This window comes from Berghia stephanieae, chromosome 2, assembly GCF_034508935.2.
Source record: "Berghia stephanieae isolate SIO BIC M18660-M18661 chromosome 2, UCSD_Bste_1.3, whole genome shotgun sequence".
NCBI lineage: Eukaryota > Metazoa > Mollusca > Gastropoda > Nudibranchia > Aeolidiidae > Berghia > Berghia stephanieae.
The window spans coordinates 66,487,087-66,505,115 of record NC_088361.1 but is presented as its reverse complement, the minus strand read 5'-3'; the positions used below and the strand labels follow the sequence as shown (position 1 = coordinate 66,505,115).

The 18,029-nt window shown below is 34.5% G+C and overlaps 1 protein-coding gene across 2 annotated transcripts in view; it reads right to left on the bottom strand.

Annotated features, from left to right (window-relative positions):
* The window catches only part of LOC144965374 (uncharacterized), a 63,755-nt gene that overhangs the window by 36,344 nt on the left and 9,382 nt on the right, over positions 1-18,029 (bottom strand). For both annotated transcript variants that reach the window (XM_078900639.1, XM_078900640.1), the window contains exons 2-3: positions 17,248-18,013; positions 15,322-15,537 (exon numbers count right to left, since the gene is read on the bottom strand). In XM_078900639.1, the coding sequence (XP_078756765.1) occupies positions 15,322-15,537; positions 17,248-17,971 (940 nt within the window). In that variant the 5' untranslated portion in view covers positions 17,972-18,013. The remainder of the gene's footprint in view (positions 1-15,321; positions 15,538-17,247; positions 18,014-18,029) is intronic.

The window sequence follows — 18,029 nt, the reverse complement described above, 5'->3', positions numbered from 1 at the left end:
AAAATGTTATTTATAAATACAAAGTGATTACTTAGAAAAAGGAGAAGATGATCTTTATTCTGATATAATTTTATTAATAATAAGATGTATATAATTTTCACACTAAGCATTAACTTTCAGAGTATTTTTGAAAAAAAATTCACTCAAACATGCATAATAAACTCTTAATTATCTAAAAATTTAAACGACCAAAGTGAAAAAAAATTTCACTAATTAAAAGTCAAAGACTATTTCTAATTACTCACAAAATTTCACATGTGCCGGAAATTTGGTTATTTCACTATTTCGTCTGATATTTGAACCCTCCCATTCAACATTCGACGTCCTTGAGGATTCAATATGCAATCTCTCTTGTATTACAACTCCAGATTACAGAATATAGTTAGAATGCCATCAAACATACTTTAATGTTATATATTCACTTTCTTTAAAAAGCAGATACCCAGCACTTTATCTGTGTTTACAAAAAATTGAATTCATTTTATTTTAAAACTCATTGTGAAAACTAGTAGAGTCTATTAATACGTCCAAACCCATTTATAAATTAGATATTAAGTAATTTGCGTATTGAGTAATTTGCGTGTCAATGCATGTGTGTGTTTATATTTGTGTATGTGGGGTTGTGTTTGTGTTAGAGATGGGGAGTTGCTAGTGTGTGTTGGTATGTGTATGGATCTGTTTAGGTATGAGAAAGAACAAAAAGATTTGTGGTGGAGGATGTAGCTATTGAACGGAGGATAGTTGGAGGGAGAAAGGGATAGAGAGAAAAGAGAAAAAAAGGGGAGGGGAGAGGGGATTGAGAAAGCATCATATAACTCAAAATATACAAATAACAGCTCTACAGTGGACTCCGGATAAGACGATGCCCAGGGGAACTGAGAAAAAAATCGACTTATCCGAAAATCAACTTAACCGGAGTGTAACCAAATGAGCAAAAACGCATGTGAACAAGGCAAACCAATCTAGAATAAGTATGTCCCTTCATATCGCGCGGTCTCTGTAGTGGTCATCAGAGGCTCCTACCCCCAATAGTCCCATAGAGGAATTTTTTTTTTTTTTTTTTTGTTTGTTGCTTTAGGTCTCTTCCAACACAATTGAGGTTATATGAGAGACCGCTGAAACAAAAAAACAAGCAATCTAACAAAAATAGTACAAATGTCAATCAAAATCATAACCTAAAGATATCATAAGCTAAATTATAAATAACCAAGAACAAACAGGCAGAGGATTTACAGGAAAAAAAATATCCCCTGTCAAAAATACAATCACAAACCAAAGAAGCAGGATAGGCTAGTAAAGAGAAGAAGAAACGACATCACTATCGGATCGTACACCCATGCGAACATCATAGGTATATGATTCAAGGGTGATGCTCCCATCCAACCACCCGCCGATCTACCATAGAGGAATCAGAATACATAAAAATCGGAATTTGAGATAAAAAAGCGGAATCAACTTACTGTTATTGACTATGACATGTTTTGCAACAGAAAATGTAATAGACAATCCAAAAGTACTCAAATGATTAGTATAGTATAGTTAGTATAGTTTTCCAGCGTATTAGGCGTTTTGTGCCTTTGCTGATCTTGGCATTCAGTTCATCGAGATAAAAGTCAATAAAAAGCCCTAACAGATCTTTTGACCTGTATCTATAATATATAAACTTTTTGATAAATTGAAGGCCCTAACCCTAACAGATCTTTTGACCTGTATATACGTCTAACCCTTTGATGGGATCTTAATGGGCGGTTCAACTATGCTAAACATGTAATCTGCTAAGTGGCTATCTAAGCTATTTTTGAAGGCGTTGACACTTGGAGCATTGGTCACCGTTTCAGGGAGACTGTTCCAGCGGTCGATCACACGTTGATTAAAGTAGTGTTGCCTAAGCGATGTGTTACACCTTGGTTTATGCAGCTTGTAATTATGACCTCTGGTTCCATTGTTTGCAAACACGAAAAGTTTACTCTCGACTTGATACAAACTGTGTGTAAACTTGTATGTTTCAATCATATCACCTCGTACTCGTCTGTATGTCATGCTTGGAATTTCAATACGTTTCAGTCTATCCTCATATTGCTTATCTTTCAACCCAGGAATTACTTTTGTTGCTCTGCGAAGCACGCCTTCAATAAGTTTCTTATCTTTCTCAAATTGTGGTGACCATACTGAGTTGCTGAACTCGAGATGGGGTCTGACTAATGCAGTAAATAGTATTTTCATAGTTGCTGCATCTAAATAGGTAAAAGATCTATTGATGAGTCCAAGGATTCTGTTTGCCTTATTAACTTGTGTTTCTATATGCTTTGAGAATTTTAATTTAGTATCAACATGTACTCCCAAATCTTTCTCAAGTTTTGACTTATTCAGAGCTGTTCTGTCGCTACAGTGATGCTGTCTCATATCGTAGTGAAAGATTTTGTTTTTCGTTCCAAGATGTAGCACTGTGCATTTTCCAGCGTTGAACTTCAGTTGCCAATCGTCTGCCCAGTTGACTAGATTGTCAATATCTAACTGAAGACTGTCTCTATTTTCTAGATTGTTTACCTTTCTGTATACTTTAGTATCATCGGCATACATTGAACATGAGCTAGACAAAATACTTGGTAAATCATTAATGAAGATTACGAAAAGAGTTGGACCTAAGACGCTGCCTTGTGGCACTCCACTAAGAACTTCTGTCCAATTTGACACTGTGCCTTGCACGCTAACTCTCTGTTTCCTGCCTACTAGAAAATGCTTAATCCAGCTTAGAGTATTTCCTTGTACACCATGAGCTTCCAGTTTGTTTAAGAGTCTTTGATGGGGAACAGAATCAAAAGCTTTAGCAAAATCTAAGTAGATTGCGTCAACCGAAGATCCTTGGTCGAGAAACTCTGTCCAATCATTTAAAGTCTTTAGGAGGTTAGTTGAACATGACCTGCCAGAAACAAAGCCATGTTGGCATTCAGACAGTAACTTGTTGTTCTTTAGGTGAGTTATGACATAGTCTCTAATAATGCTCTCCATTATTTTGCAAACCACTGAGGTGAGGCTAACTGGTCGATAATTGCCCGGATTACTCTTGTCTCCTTTCTTGAATAACGGTGTAACTTGTGCTTCTTTCCAATCGGGTGGAAGAGTTCCTGAGTCAAGTGATTTTTGGAACAGTAACGCTAATGGTTCGGAGAGTTCTTCTGACAACTGACATAATACGCGGGGGTGGAACATGTCAGGTCCTGGGGACTTGTTCATATTGAGTTTGTCTAGTTTCTTCTTTACAGTATCTTTGTCGAATTCTATATCTGATAGTATGTTGTTTACACTTTTTCTTTCACATGTAGGTATATTAGTAAGATCCTCGTTGGTGAATACACTGCTAAAGAACTTGTTAAGAATATTGGCTTTGTCAATGTTAGATGATAATATAAAATGTGTAAAAATGTACAGATTGTGTAAAGACTAAGAATGGGGTCAAATAATACTAGAGAACACACATGTCCTGGTCGTCTGAGAGCAAAGCATTGAATGGATGGATTTAACCTTGTCAGGACCCTCCCCCCCCCCCCCCCCACCTAAACAAACGCGCGTGCCGGCACACACACACACACACACACACACACACACACACACACACACACTTACACAGGGCTAAAATTAAATAGGGAAAGAAGCTGACCGTACTCAATAATATTATTACGGAATGAAGCCAACATATAATATTACCAAGGTCATTGACCTCACAAATTGGAGTCACCATAATAATAATAATACTTCGGTCAACCCCCCTCCCAAACATATAATATTATCCGACATCAGCAGCACACACTTTGAAGGGACTAATCAGACACTCAAAATGTGTGTTGATTGACCATAGGAGATGCTGACGAAATAAGCCATAGCTCACTTTTTTTTCACTAGAGTTTTTTTTTTTTAATTTTCCTCGATTGGAAAGGTGAAAAGCGGAATTTTTGCCTTGAATGTGGAATGTATACCAATCAAGTGAAATTATTCCGCGAAAAGCGGAAGGGTAGGAGCCTCTAGGTCAAGGTCATGCTTCTTGTAAATCGTCGAGACAGAAATAGCAGGTATGCCAATTTCCTATGCGATGATTTTCTGTCGCATGCCAGACTTTCCAACTGCATCGAATCTTCCTTTTCCGCGATAGGTGTGCCATGCATTGTAGTTGTAGACTTGACTTGAATTCCTGATAAAATTGATACTAATTAAGAGGGCCGTTACATAGGATGGCCTGGGATTAGAACCCAAAAAAAATCTTGAACTTGAAGTTGCGACAAATGTAAAATTTGAGATGGAGAAATTAAAGTTATTCAATACTGCTCATGTACATTGAACACGGACGTCAGGCAAAGCACCTACATCAGATCGATGTGCGCCAATCGTTCGCGGATATTCTTAACCACTGAAAATTCTTACTGGTAGCTTTTTAACCAATGGAAGTACTTGTTTATTTGTGATTTTATTGTAGTCATGAGTGATAAGAACATCGACTTAAGCGACATCGACTTATGTGGAGTTTTTTTTTTTTTACTGATGTTATATAGGAAGAAGGGGGAGGGATCAAGAAAAAAAATCGACTTGGGTAAAAATCGACTTAGGCAACGTCGACGTATCCAGAGTGCACTGTATTTCTAGAGGAAGTTTAACAACGTAATATGTCAAATATTTTAAGATGTTTAAGTATTATTTTGTTTGATTCATCAAGTTTTCATTTCTCTCTAACTTTCTTTTTTTGGGGGGCACATGCGACATGATATCAGGAGAAACCTGCAGGAGGTTACTTTTTATTATTGTTTTTAATTGAGATGATTCTGTTCTCATTGATTGTGTTCTCTTTTCAATTTTTGAAATTGTTGAATGTAACAATTCACCTCCTTGTTCTCCTAAAAGACCTAGACCAAAAGTATATTTCTTCATAAAAGGTATGCAATGGGTTTCCAATATGTGGTGTTTTGGAAGTACATTTTGAGGAAAGTAATTACGGTATATTGTCATATATTTCTCTATCTTGCTATTAACACTTTCTATTATTGTCTCTGTGACTGGTTTTGTGTGAGAAATTAGTGAATGTATTTCAGAATAAGCTCCATTTATTTCATCAAAACATTTTTTTATAGTTTCAGCTTTATCTCTGATTAATTTATTGTTTGTATACATGTATGTTTTAGAAACGACATTTTCAGTGAGTTTTTTGTAAACGTCTTGTGTGTAATATCTATGGCAATGATTTCCTATGAAGACTATGATATACTTGAGGTATGATGGTGTTTGTTTTTAATATATCATCAAGAGAACTGCAGACTGGCCCACATCGTTCTGACAGTTTCTCTTTATTAACTAAGGCTATTTTTTCTTCTGTGACTGTGATCTTAGTTTCCCATTCTTTTTTCTCTTGAGGCACATCGGTGAGCAATTCACAGGTCTTGTAAGTTTCTAGAACTGCTAGTAGACTCTTATGCTTTTGCCAATTACTTCCAAACTCCTGAAACAGATTTAGATCTTCACTGTCGCCTTTTTCTGTCATGAAGAGAAGTTCATCAACCTTATCTACAGCATCTTCCAATAGTTTGTGGTGTTTAAGGGTAATTCCCAAAAGACAATGCAAATAAGGAGGGCACACTCTGTATAATGGAATATCTATTATAGGACTATTTATAGAATTATGAAAATTTTGAGCATTCCTTTTCAACCCCTTTCCATCTCTAAGATAACGACTATTGTCTTGTGTTAGTAAACTCCATGTCCTTAATTTTGATGCCTGTGATCTATTTGGACCTTTTATGTCTTTTTTGTTGATGAAGCACCAGAGACATGGAAATGACCCACAAGCTCCGGAGATTCCATACACTTTTGATAAAAAATCGTAATCACCGAAAAGAAATAATTTGATTTTCTTATTTTTCCAATCAGATCCATCAATTTCAAGAAATTGGTTATTTACTTCCTCAAAAATAGTCTCTAAATTTTCTCTAGAATCATTTATATTTGCCATTGCTATGAGGATAGTATTGAATTTTGAATTCGGATGTTTTCTATTTACAATTGACATACTCAGTTTGAAACTACCTCTACCATGATCTCCACCAACTTTAATCCAAATTTCATCTAAAGGTATAGTTCCTTCATACCATGTAAGGTCATTTTCACATTTATCAAGATATTTATTGATATAATCTTTTAAGTTTTTAATCCTCACCAAAGGTGTTTCTGTTAACATTCCATGAGCGTCTTTAAAAACCTTATACTTAATATCTAAATCCTCATCCCCTACAATACTATTTGCTTCTCTTCTTTGCTCATGGTGACTTGAAATCCTCACACCAGCTTCTCTCAAATATCCTCTTATTGCTTTCTCTTGGGACCAGGTGAGGCCACATTTCTCCTTCATGGAAAGAACAAAAGAAGGATCAGACAATTACTTTTTAACAGGGATCCCTGCTTTTTCGCAAATGTTGCGCCGTGTTGGAAGTGAATTTTTTTTAAGTTCATGAGCTTGTTGTGTTTGCATGGCTTCTGTTGAACTTCCTGCTACATGTTTTCTAATGTGTCTTAATTCTGTAGATCGTTTTCTCCGTGTTGGGGACTTGACATTTGAAGATTGTATTCTGTTCTTTGTTAGTTTCATGAGGTAGATTGGCTGACCTTTTGTTTTACATTTGATTATGTTAGACTTTTCTACATTTAGCTTTCTCCTTATCAAATTAGTCAATAGTAATTCTTCTTCCTCAGAAAGTGGTTTAGATAAAGGTGGAAGGGACTTTCGGACCTGAGTGAATGAATGTTTAGATCCATGTGAATCAATGAAACTTTCAAAGAGAGTAGGAGAGAACTGATCTGAATGATCAGGTGAATTTGTTGAAGAGTTGTTAGAAATGTCTGTGGGTGTCGATGGAATTTGTAAATCTTCATGATGACCTGTATGTATGTCTGTATCTGCATTTGTGGATGATGACGACGGTGACATAAAGTCTTGTGTTTGTGGCTTTTCTCTGATTGGAGTAGATGTTGACAAAGATAAGTTTGTATGAAGACCTATTTGAGTAAGTTCTATTTCATTATGAGGGTTGTCTTTGTTTGGTGATGTAAAAGGAGTGTGCTTTATTGTTTGAGAATTGTCTGTTTTGATTGATTTTTTTATACATCCTGCACCAAGTTTCACATTTGTACAACAAACAGAACACTGGTCACAATGTGTACCCTCTATGTAGGTAGTCCAAATGTCTTCACTAAGTCTCACTTGATTCCTTGAATTTTTCGATATTTTTGGTCCTGGTAATGTTTTCATGTCTCTCATTTCTTTTCACATTTGTAACATACAACTTCGGAATGCTTTTTTTTAAGGTCCGTTTCAATGTCAATGTCAAAGAACAGTTTGATTTCATTTCTGAAGTCTTTACAAAAAATGTTTTTCCTGTTTTTAGCCTTTTCTTTAACAGTAAGTGCACGTTTAGCACATAAACGACACAGTGAATTGAGATTTTTTAAGTGTATCTCAAGAGTATGTTCCATTTTTACCTGATAGGTGAAAACAAAAAAAATCATAAAAAATAAACTAAGTTTCGCGCACTAACCAAACTTTCACACCAAAAAGACAATAAAATTTTGAAACTTATAAATTATCAACCAAGGAAATCTATCGTTTGGTTAATGAGATATCACTAATTATATTTGAGAAATCACTTTTCAAAATTCTATTATATACATACTTTTTTAACGCAAGTCACAACATAACCAATAAACTTATTTTGATGAAAATTTCACAGTGATGTGTAGCAAAGAAGGAAAAATGATATGCAGCTATAAAATATGTTATATTCAACTATTGGGGTGAAAAAAATGTTTAAAATTACACAAAAAAACGGAAATAGGGATTAGTAAGGAATGCACCCAGGATTAAGATTACCCGCCGTGAAATCACTGACTTCACGGTTCAGTGACTCAGACTAAAAGATCGCTGAGAAGCAATTTGGAACACTGTGGCCCAGTTAATGATTATTAATCAGTGCTGTTGGAGACAAAATTGATTAAGTGGGAACATTTTGAAAATTGTCTAGAATCCCCTCTTTTCTGCATCAACCCCGACCTTTAGCTTTAGAGCAACTAAGATGATAAATTATCACTGATACTCTAGCTATCCTATGAAGAGTGAGAAACTGCACCTGTATGTTCCACCACACATCAACTCTCTCACTGCCAATGTATTGAAAACCATCAGCACTGATTAACAATAATAATAATAATAAAAACAAACAAGACTTCATCTTTGACAAAAAGGCAAGGAGTAGAAAATAGTTGCATTAAGAAATGAAAGAAAGGATAGTGTGTACAGCCTTATTACACATGAAAAAAAACGTTTACATAAAATCATGTATTTACAATAATTACAAATAGTCAGATGCACCAATTCGAAAATAAGTCGGATATCAGATTTTGTAAATTGAAACTATAACTTAATGTTACGTTAAATCACTGTAATCAATCAATGGTATCGGCGTGACAGATTAATAATTTTAAAAATAGTTGAAAAATAAACTGGCACGGGGAACGGTGGTATGGTAAATAAATGGTGACTTATGTTTCTGGAGCAAAAATGTGTATACGGTAATTCTCCGGAGTAATAATTAAAAACTGAGAGGTTGTAACCAATAAAATAACAAACCTATGCAATGTTTTGTATTTTTTATAGGATTAAAGCTAACTTATTTCTCATTTTACTGTAAAATCAAAGTGGCCTCAGATACATAAATAGTGTACATTACATGTTTGCAAAATAAAAATATGTAAAAAAAAAAAAGCTAATCACTATATCAGCTTTCTGGAACTGTAAAAATCTAAAAATGTTTGTTTGTTTTTCAGGGTTTTACGGAGCTTGCAACACATTTAGGTTATATCAGCGCCAGTAAAAAGGAAGAAAATGGGATAGTAAAAAGTTCTAGAATTACAATTAAAGCACCCAAGAAAAAGTAAGACATAGGGGAACTGGGGACAAATAGGGATCAGATGTAGATTCCAAGAGCACACTATCAAAGTACATAGTTTGAGATCACCTATGTCTCATCCAGACCCAAGCACAAAATCCAACAAAGAGGAATACACTCAAATGCTAACATTATACATTGAAAATAACAAATATAATGATACATAATAGAGAGATGATTTACAAGGAAAAAAATATCATCTCCCAACACAATAACTATGCATTTGACTGTTTCCCTCCCAGCTAGGACTCCGGTCAGGGCCAGGACAAAGCCAAGTAATCTCACTCCAAGACAAAGACAGAAAGCATGTTGGAAAACAGTTATAAGGGAATAGAAGACACAGTATGTACCCCCCTGCCCACTATGGGAGGTCAGGAACCCCACCCAGCTAAAAATGTTTCATTGCGTACAAGACAGATAATAAAGCAAATAAACATAAAAATTAAAAGTAAAAATCTTACTTCCTTTCATCAAATCACATAACCTTTAATTCTTTTTGTTTTGTTTTTTTTAATCAATTGTCAGGTGGAAAAGTTTTCTATAGTTTGAATGAGGTGCTTGCAACACAATTGGATCATTTGGAAAAAATATGACAATAGACCAATAAAAAGAAAGAATAGAAACACTCGATAGAAGGAAGGAATCTCTGTACCTAGTCTGTAACAAAATCCACTGTTTCACATAGATCTTCGCAAATAATATAGATAGAACTAATTAACGTCATTCACATCCTTGTCATTGTTAGCCAGCCTTTTTTATGAGTAGTACTCGCTAAATTGTATCAACCAGACTATAAAGGTAGGTAGGTATGTGTGAGGGGACGTTACATGGAAAAGTTTTCTATAGTTTGAATGAGGTGCTTGCAACACAATTGGATCATTTGGAAAAAATATGACAATAGACCAATAAAAAGAAAGAATAGAAACACTCGATAGAAGGAAGGAATCTCTGTACCTAGTCTGTAACAAAATCCACTGTTTCACATAGATCTTCGCAAATAATATAGATAGAACTAATTAACGTCATTCACATCCTTGTCATTGTTAGCCAGCCTTTTTTATGAGTAGTACTCGCTAAATTGTATCAATCAGACTATAAAGGTAGGTAGGTAGGTGTGAGGGGACGTTACATCCGGCTGGCAGATATGAGCTTTTTGGATAAACACATAATATCAATATATTTTTGTGTTATAACTCAGACAAACGTAACATAAATTAATTGATAGATATAAGATATCTGAGAGTTAAAAAAGAAAAAAAAGGATGTAGTGGTCAATTATATGAGGACAATTTGAAGCTGACCATTTATGGCCCAATATGAGCAGTATTCTAATTTACATATAACTTGTGCATTCTACCCCAACCCCAAATATTGCAGTACAATCTTGCCTTAAAACTAGAAATAACATAGAATCCCATAGAATAGTTGAAATGCATTTGTGATTTGCATTAAAAAAGAAAAGGACTTTCAACATTGCTACCCACTATCTGACAAGACTAAATTATTGTTTAAATGTAAATGATTATCGATCGAACCATAACAAAATGCTGACATTACAAAGTCGGTGAACTAGGACTTACCCTTTATATTCACATGATGGATATAACAATTGAAAAAATAATAATTTTTATGTGATTGGTATCATATTCCTAATTCAACTTGTTTACTAGCCAAATAGATGAAAGTTCTCACCTGATTCAATCAATCAAAACTAAAATTAATTTTTGTTATGAAGATTTGTGTGATGATTACAACAATTTGTTAATGCTATATCAATCAGAAATGTGACCTGCTGTCTCAAAACAGTATCACATCAGGGTGAATCTGGTGCTGAAAACTGAATTATATTCATAACAACATAACGCTTTTACAGAGGGGGGTGAGTATTGTTTCTCAGACTTCTTATAACTTAAATTCCCCAACTCTTCTCATTTTGACTTAAAACTTGTTTTCTTCCTCTATGTTCCAACAATACCAGTCTCACATGGTAGGTTACAAAATCAGCATTTGACTTTATCACATGTTTATAATAAACTAATGCTTAGATTGATTCAAACTTTGTATGCTTTTGCTTTAAGGGGTTAAGCGGGGCTTGTGATACTTTTAGGTCAAAATAGCAAAAAGTTGATCTGATGTTAAAGCATCATATAAACAGTAGGACAAAGGAGCCTGGCTCAATTAAGGAACAGAATATTCCACAAGCAATCCATCAATGTGCATATTTCAAAATTACCTAAAAGTCCCATCCAGGGACAATCAAAAGATCCCATTATGGATAATAAACTCAAAAACTTACAAAGAACAACAGATTGAAAACTACAAACTATTAAAATATCAATTCTCAAAAATAAAAGAGAAAAAAAAGAAAAATATACATTAAACTGATTCCATCCTGCTAAGGATCTCATCCCTGCCAAGACCAGGAAAAAAAAAACAGGCAATCCAGAACAAAGACAAAGAGCAACACGTTTTTTTTTTTTTTTATGTTTTTAAGGGTTTTACGGCGCTTGCAACACATTTAGGTTATATCAGTGCCAGTAAAAAGGAAGAAAATGGGAGAGTAGAAAGTTCTAGAATTACAATTAAAGCACCCAAGACAGAGGAAGACAAAGGGGAACTGGGAACAAATAGGGATCAGATGTAGATTCCAAGAGCATACCATCAATGTACTTAGTCTGGGATCACCTATAAGTCTCACCTAGACACAAGCACATGATCCAACAAAGAGAAATACACTCAAATGCTTACATTTCATTATACATTAAAAATAACAAATATAATATTATATAACAGAGAGATGATTTACAAGGAAAAAAATATCATCTCCCAAAACAATAACTATGCATTTGACTGTTTCCCTCTGAGTAAGGCCAACATGCCGCGGCCAGGACAAAACTAAGTAATCTCATTCCAAGACAAAGACAGAAAGCAAGTTGGAAAACAGATATAGGGGGATAGAAGACACAGTAAGTACCTCCATGCCCACTATTGGAGGTCAGGAACCCCACCCAGAAAGAGCAACATCAAAAAGGGGCAACGGATATGGGGAATAGAAGACCTATTGAGAGTGACCGTTCCACCACATTTAAAATAATGTAAACAAGTTGACAATGATTGAATAATAAATCAATAGGAGATTGTGCCAAAGTCAGTTTCAATATAAATGTCTAACAAATAAAATAACAGATGACCTCAATGAAAAACTCTTGACAGTAAATTATGTCACAGGTAACATTATAGGAATTCCATGTTTCTTCTCCCTGTGCTTCTGCATTTTCCATCTACACGTGCCTTTCCAGTCACAAAGGTCACAGAAAAACATTTCCCCGGTGTGCTTTCTCATGTGACGTCGAACGTTTTTGCGGTGTGAAATTTGAAGACCACAAACCATACAAGAATACATGCGGACTGGTTTCTGTAAGCCTGTTTGTTGAACAGCAGTTGTTCCAGATGTTGGTGAGATTGAATTGCTGTTGCTGGCAGAGGTGGGTACATTGCTGTAATGTTGGGACCACAACTTGCTCAAGGAAGCAGCACCACCCATGCTGCCACTCATGGCAGGATCTGGAAAAGATAAGAAAGCTTGCGTTTATGCTCAGTTTTTCAACATACTTTTCTATTTTTCTTTCCCCAACCTCCACCCACCCCCTCCAAAATTAAATATGACGAAATATCTCACATGCAAACCATTGGTCTTAATTTTTCAAATTTGTCTTGACAGTATAATTTAGCTTTTTTTTTTTTTATTTTCTTAAATGAGCACTGCTAACAAGCCTTCTTATATTTTCCACAATGATAAAACCCATGCTGCTTATTCTAATAAGAACATTTACTTTAACAAGAAACAGCATTTAACTCATTTGGTTGTCATCTTCACCATCATCAGGTAAAATTTGCATAACTTGTTCACCACCATCATCTTCAACAATATCAGGAAAATCAGAGAACACTCCGTGCTTATACTCTAAATGTTTCTGTAACTGCCACTTGCAAGTATGAGTTGACTGACAATAAGAACAATGAAAAACGTCACCATTGTGTCGACGCATGTGGCGCTTGATGTTGTTTTTGTGACGAATAATTATTCCACAAACATTACATCGAAAATATTTGGAAGGTGTTGCAGGAACTTGAAAAGTTTGTGGGTTGTCAGGGCAGTTGTTGCTTGGTGGGGGTAGTGCATTGTTACCAGTGACATTACCTGCAACAACAAATTTGCATTCTATCACACACATTCGATCCATCACACTCTTTATCAACACAAATAGAATATTTGCAAATATAAATAATCCAATCAGGACACTGAAATTTTTTTTGAAATTGTTTCGAAATCCACATCACATTCACCAAAAAGACTAAACACAAGTTTACCGTCTACCAGTATAAATGTGGTAAAATATCACAGAAAAATGTAATGCGAAGTGGATCAACAGTATAAAAAAAATAAAATAAATGACAATATATAATTCAACAATTTCCAGAAGCAGAAAACATCCTGAAATCTATTATTTGACCCATGGGTCAGTATTAACTCGAGTTCACCCTCATTGAAAATCAAACAAATTTGTTCGATTTTCCAAGCATATTAACTCAAGAGAGTTAAGAACAGGTTTATGAGCTTATTGCATGTCAATGAAACTCATTCCATATATTAATCATAAAATTATTCACAAACACACAATTCAACAATTAAGATAAATATTTTTTTTTATATATCCCATCTTCCGTCTTTCCAACAGAAGCAATTAACTAACTCCCCCAACCCCTTTTCAAAAAACCCTCAAGGGAATATTATTGTCCAGCTGATTAATTAGATTAACAAAAGCAATGCAAGAGGTACATAAAGGGATAGTGGGGAAAGAGATGAATGTTTAAAAAGGATTTGCTTGTCCAAGATAGGGATGTCTGAAAGAACTTTGTTGACCACCTATTCAATGAAGAATGAAGCAGAACGATGATGATGAATTAATAGTTATCAGACCATATGGTGGCACATACCTCAATCAAGTATTCTGTTGGAGTGAACCAACTGTTTGAACAAAGATAGCTATTTTTATAGTTTAAACAGTTACACATATATTCTCTTTATAGAGAATATTACTTTCAAACAAATATCATAATCTGACTTGTAATTTTAATTTTAACATCTTTAAACCCAACATGATACTGAAATAAAGCGATGTGCCACTCATAAACCATGATTATATTTTTAAAACAGAAACAGGCAGTAAAATGGAATAAAAAATAGAAAACATCAGGATGGAGACAGATGGAAAAGCAAATGGATATTTAAAAGAAATTATGACAATAGCAGGTACTGTTTGTTATTGTCGTTTAGACAATCCAGTCTAAAATTAAAAGATTTGAAAGAAATGGTAACACAAAAAGACGCAACAATAGTTATAAGCGGTAAAAGTAGATACCAACCCCACTCTCCCTTGATCATTTTGTTTCAAAATCCTAAGGCCATATTCAAAATATTTAACATTGCATTTTAATTATAGGCAGACTCAAACTAACAAAAAGAAGGAGAAAAGGAAGATTTTAAAGTACATACTACTAATATTAATCTACACGGAGTAAGTAAAGAGAAAAAGATTACTAGGAAGTTTACAGGAAAATAGAGGAGCATTTTCCCTTCCAACAGAAGTTTATTCTATCTTAAATGATTTAGATTCTTGTTGTTTGTGATGAAGCAAAGGGACAAATATTGGTCCAAGATTAAGTCCAGACTTATTTTATTGTAACCCTTCAACCCACGAGTGATTGGGTGGTGGGTATGTTTGATCTAACATGAACTACTTTGACTAGTTTCCTATCCAAAAGGAAGCAGGCAACTGATACTATCTACTTAATGCTAAAAAAAAGCAAGGATATACACACCAGCTCATGTAGTCAGAAATAATGATTGGTAAAGTAAAGTAAACAATTGAAAGCCATGGACTTGATTCTCCGGCAAAAGATTTAAACTATAAAATAAGAGATATACTGAGAGGGCAGAAAAAAGGTTTGTCATCTATTCTGTCTGAGCTCTGACCCCCGCATACCATCCCCAGTCCACCCATCTACTCGACAAAAAAACAAATGAGAAGGCAAAATTGACGTGTGTCGAAAAACATAAAGAGAAGCAGAACAAAGATCCTGATTAATTGAAAAAAAGACAATTTCTCATTGCTGGAAAAATAAAGTCCAAAAGAAAAAATGAAATCTTAATTCATTTCTTAAAAAAAAAAAAGAAACAAAGAGAATTCATTCAGTTCACGAAGGTGCATAAAACGTTAAGAGCAAAACACAGGCAGTTAATATTCACACTGCTCCTTGACCACAAAAATGTAATACTCACTTCTCGGGTTTGGAGCAGGAATGTGGTGCTGTCCTGAGTCTACATGGGATGGATCTTGAAATGACTGATTCATATTACTATTCATGTCTCCTCCGTTGCCACTTCCACCACTTCCGGCAAATTGTTGGTTCTGAGATCCCGAATGATAGCCCATGGGAAATGTTCCACTATTCGTATTGTTCTCTGACAATAAGTTGTTCTGATTGGAGGATGGATCTGATATGGAAAAAATAAACAATGATTCTTCTTTAACCAGATAGTAAACATGTATGACATGAGGTGAAGGGAACAAATAATTTGACAAAATGGCTAATGAGACTTTTCTTTTCTTTTTTTTTGACCCCAAAAAGCAAAACCTTTCAACATTATCAATGATATGAATTATGAAAAATAATTCAACAATCATCCAAAATTAGATACAATTTGATGGAACAAATTTAGTGTGAAAAAGACATTAAAAAAGCAGTCATTGCTAAGAAAGAAAATACAGGTATCACAAAAAATAACATGTATAAAGTAATATATGAGAGAAAGTAGGCTTGGACTGAGAAAGAAGATAAGAGAGATGAGAATAAATTTGAAATCTGACAATATTTCAATCATCGTACTGTTACATGCAATCAGATCTAGAATATTCCAAAACTGTCCTTTGACTTTGAAAGTTTTGTCTAAATCTAGGATGCTTTTAACTTGTTTTATTATTCATAAGGAAAGATCTTGAGATTACACAAATGAAGTTTTGAAAAAGGATCCATAATGAAAAATTATCTAAGCATGTCGTATGATATTTTTAAAAAAACAAACACACAGCCCCAAAACTGATAAGGAGTAACAAAAAGAAATTGTCCCCTGAGAAAAAACGACGACTGGTTTAATTGAATTTTAATTCGTTATAGGCAAACAATAACACTTGGGACATTTTAGTCTAAAGTGGGATGGGGAAAAGGAGATGATGGGACAATGTACAATCTTTTTTATAAGAAAGAAAGAGAAGGGGAGCATTTCAGAGAGAGGTAAATATATTCAAATGATATTTCTTTAAACACCATTTTAGATTCCAGCGCTACAAGAAAGATTGAGTGTGCAATCTACTGTATCTTGGATATAAATCCTAGACTATCTTTCTATGCTTTTTATTAAATTTTACATTTCTCTGCACACCTCATATTTTATCAGCATCAATGAAATGTTTAATTAACAGTAACAGATACTAAATAATAAGAAAAAAATTTAAAGGATGACAATTTATTCTTTCAGTCAAATGATTGCATTCATTGACAAAATATTCCATCCAGACATAAGCACAGGATCCGACTAAGCGGAATACACTCAAATCCTTAACAAAGGCTATTACACATTATTTTCAAAACAAAAAACAAACACAAAAAAAAAACAAAAAAAATAAAAGAAAGAGAAAAGCAAAACAAAACAAAACAAAGAAAAAACGAAACAAGAATGACATGCCCACCACTGGAAGTTAAAAGACCTCACCCCAGAAGACAACATTATGAAAAGGTAAGAGACATTTAGAATTTACATTCCATCCTATGATTCCCACCTAAAGAGAGGTCATATTGGATAAAAATCAAATTGAAAGTGAAATTAACCCCTTCCTTACCACCTATAGGAAAATCGTCACATTCATTACGATGCAGCCAACATTTTTCTTATTCTGATGTCTTTTGTACATCATAATATTTTAACGACAATGTTTGCTATAATTAAAGTTTATTAACACTGTGTTGAAGAGCTCGTTTAGCAGAAAGACAGGTATAGCAAGAACTAACAGCTTTTGTATTTGAATGAAATTAATCTATTTTTGTATAGGTTGGGTGTGAAGTTTAGGGGAAAATCCGGAAAATGGCCGGTAAGGAGAGAGTTAAAGGTGAAATTCTAAAACTAAAAAATTAATCATTATAAAATTACCTTGATGTGTTCTAGCTGCCCTTTGTCTTTCTTGATACTCTTCTTTGACAAATGTTACATCTAAATGCAGATCTTCCTCATCATCTCCACCCATAGCTGAACTTTGGTTACTGTCCCCTCCAAAGAATTCACCTTGTGACTGAGGTGTACTAAAATGTTTTGAACTATCGCGGTTGGAAGAATGCTGCTTAGCAGAGTTATTGAAGTATGGCATGGCAGACGAAGATGATGATTGAAGAGTAGTATATTTGTATGATAAATTTTGATTGCTATAACTCCCATTATGGTCCCGTTTTCTTCTTCCTGTGTTCAAAGGAAGGGGTGATTGTGATGAATGATGGTCAGAGGTGCCAGATAATACATTGCTGATGTTTGTTATAGCAGATTGGATTCTAGTTGTTCCAGAAGGAGACATGCCATTGTCTCCAATGTTTGCTGAGTGACTTTCGTCTTGAGAAGGGGCCATGTCTTTAACATTTTGGATGAGTGTATTTTCTGGTTTCCCTTCTGCATGAAAACTTTTACTAACAAAAACTGTTGAATTTTCTGAATTCTTACATACTTTCTCCTTCAAAACATAGTCGAATGTTGCACCACTGTCAATATTCAAATAGAGATGTCCAATTATTTCAATGCCATCATCAAAATCTACATAACCATGACATAAAGTCTGCAGAGACTTTACAAGGGCTGCAATGAATCTGTTGGCTGATTCCGCATTCATTTTGAAAACAAATTCCTCTGAATGAATTTAAAATGCATCAAGCTGAAAATAAAATGTA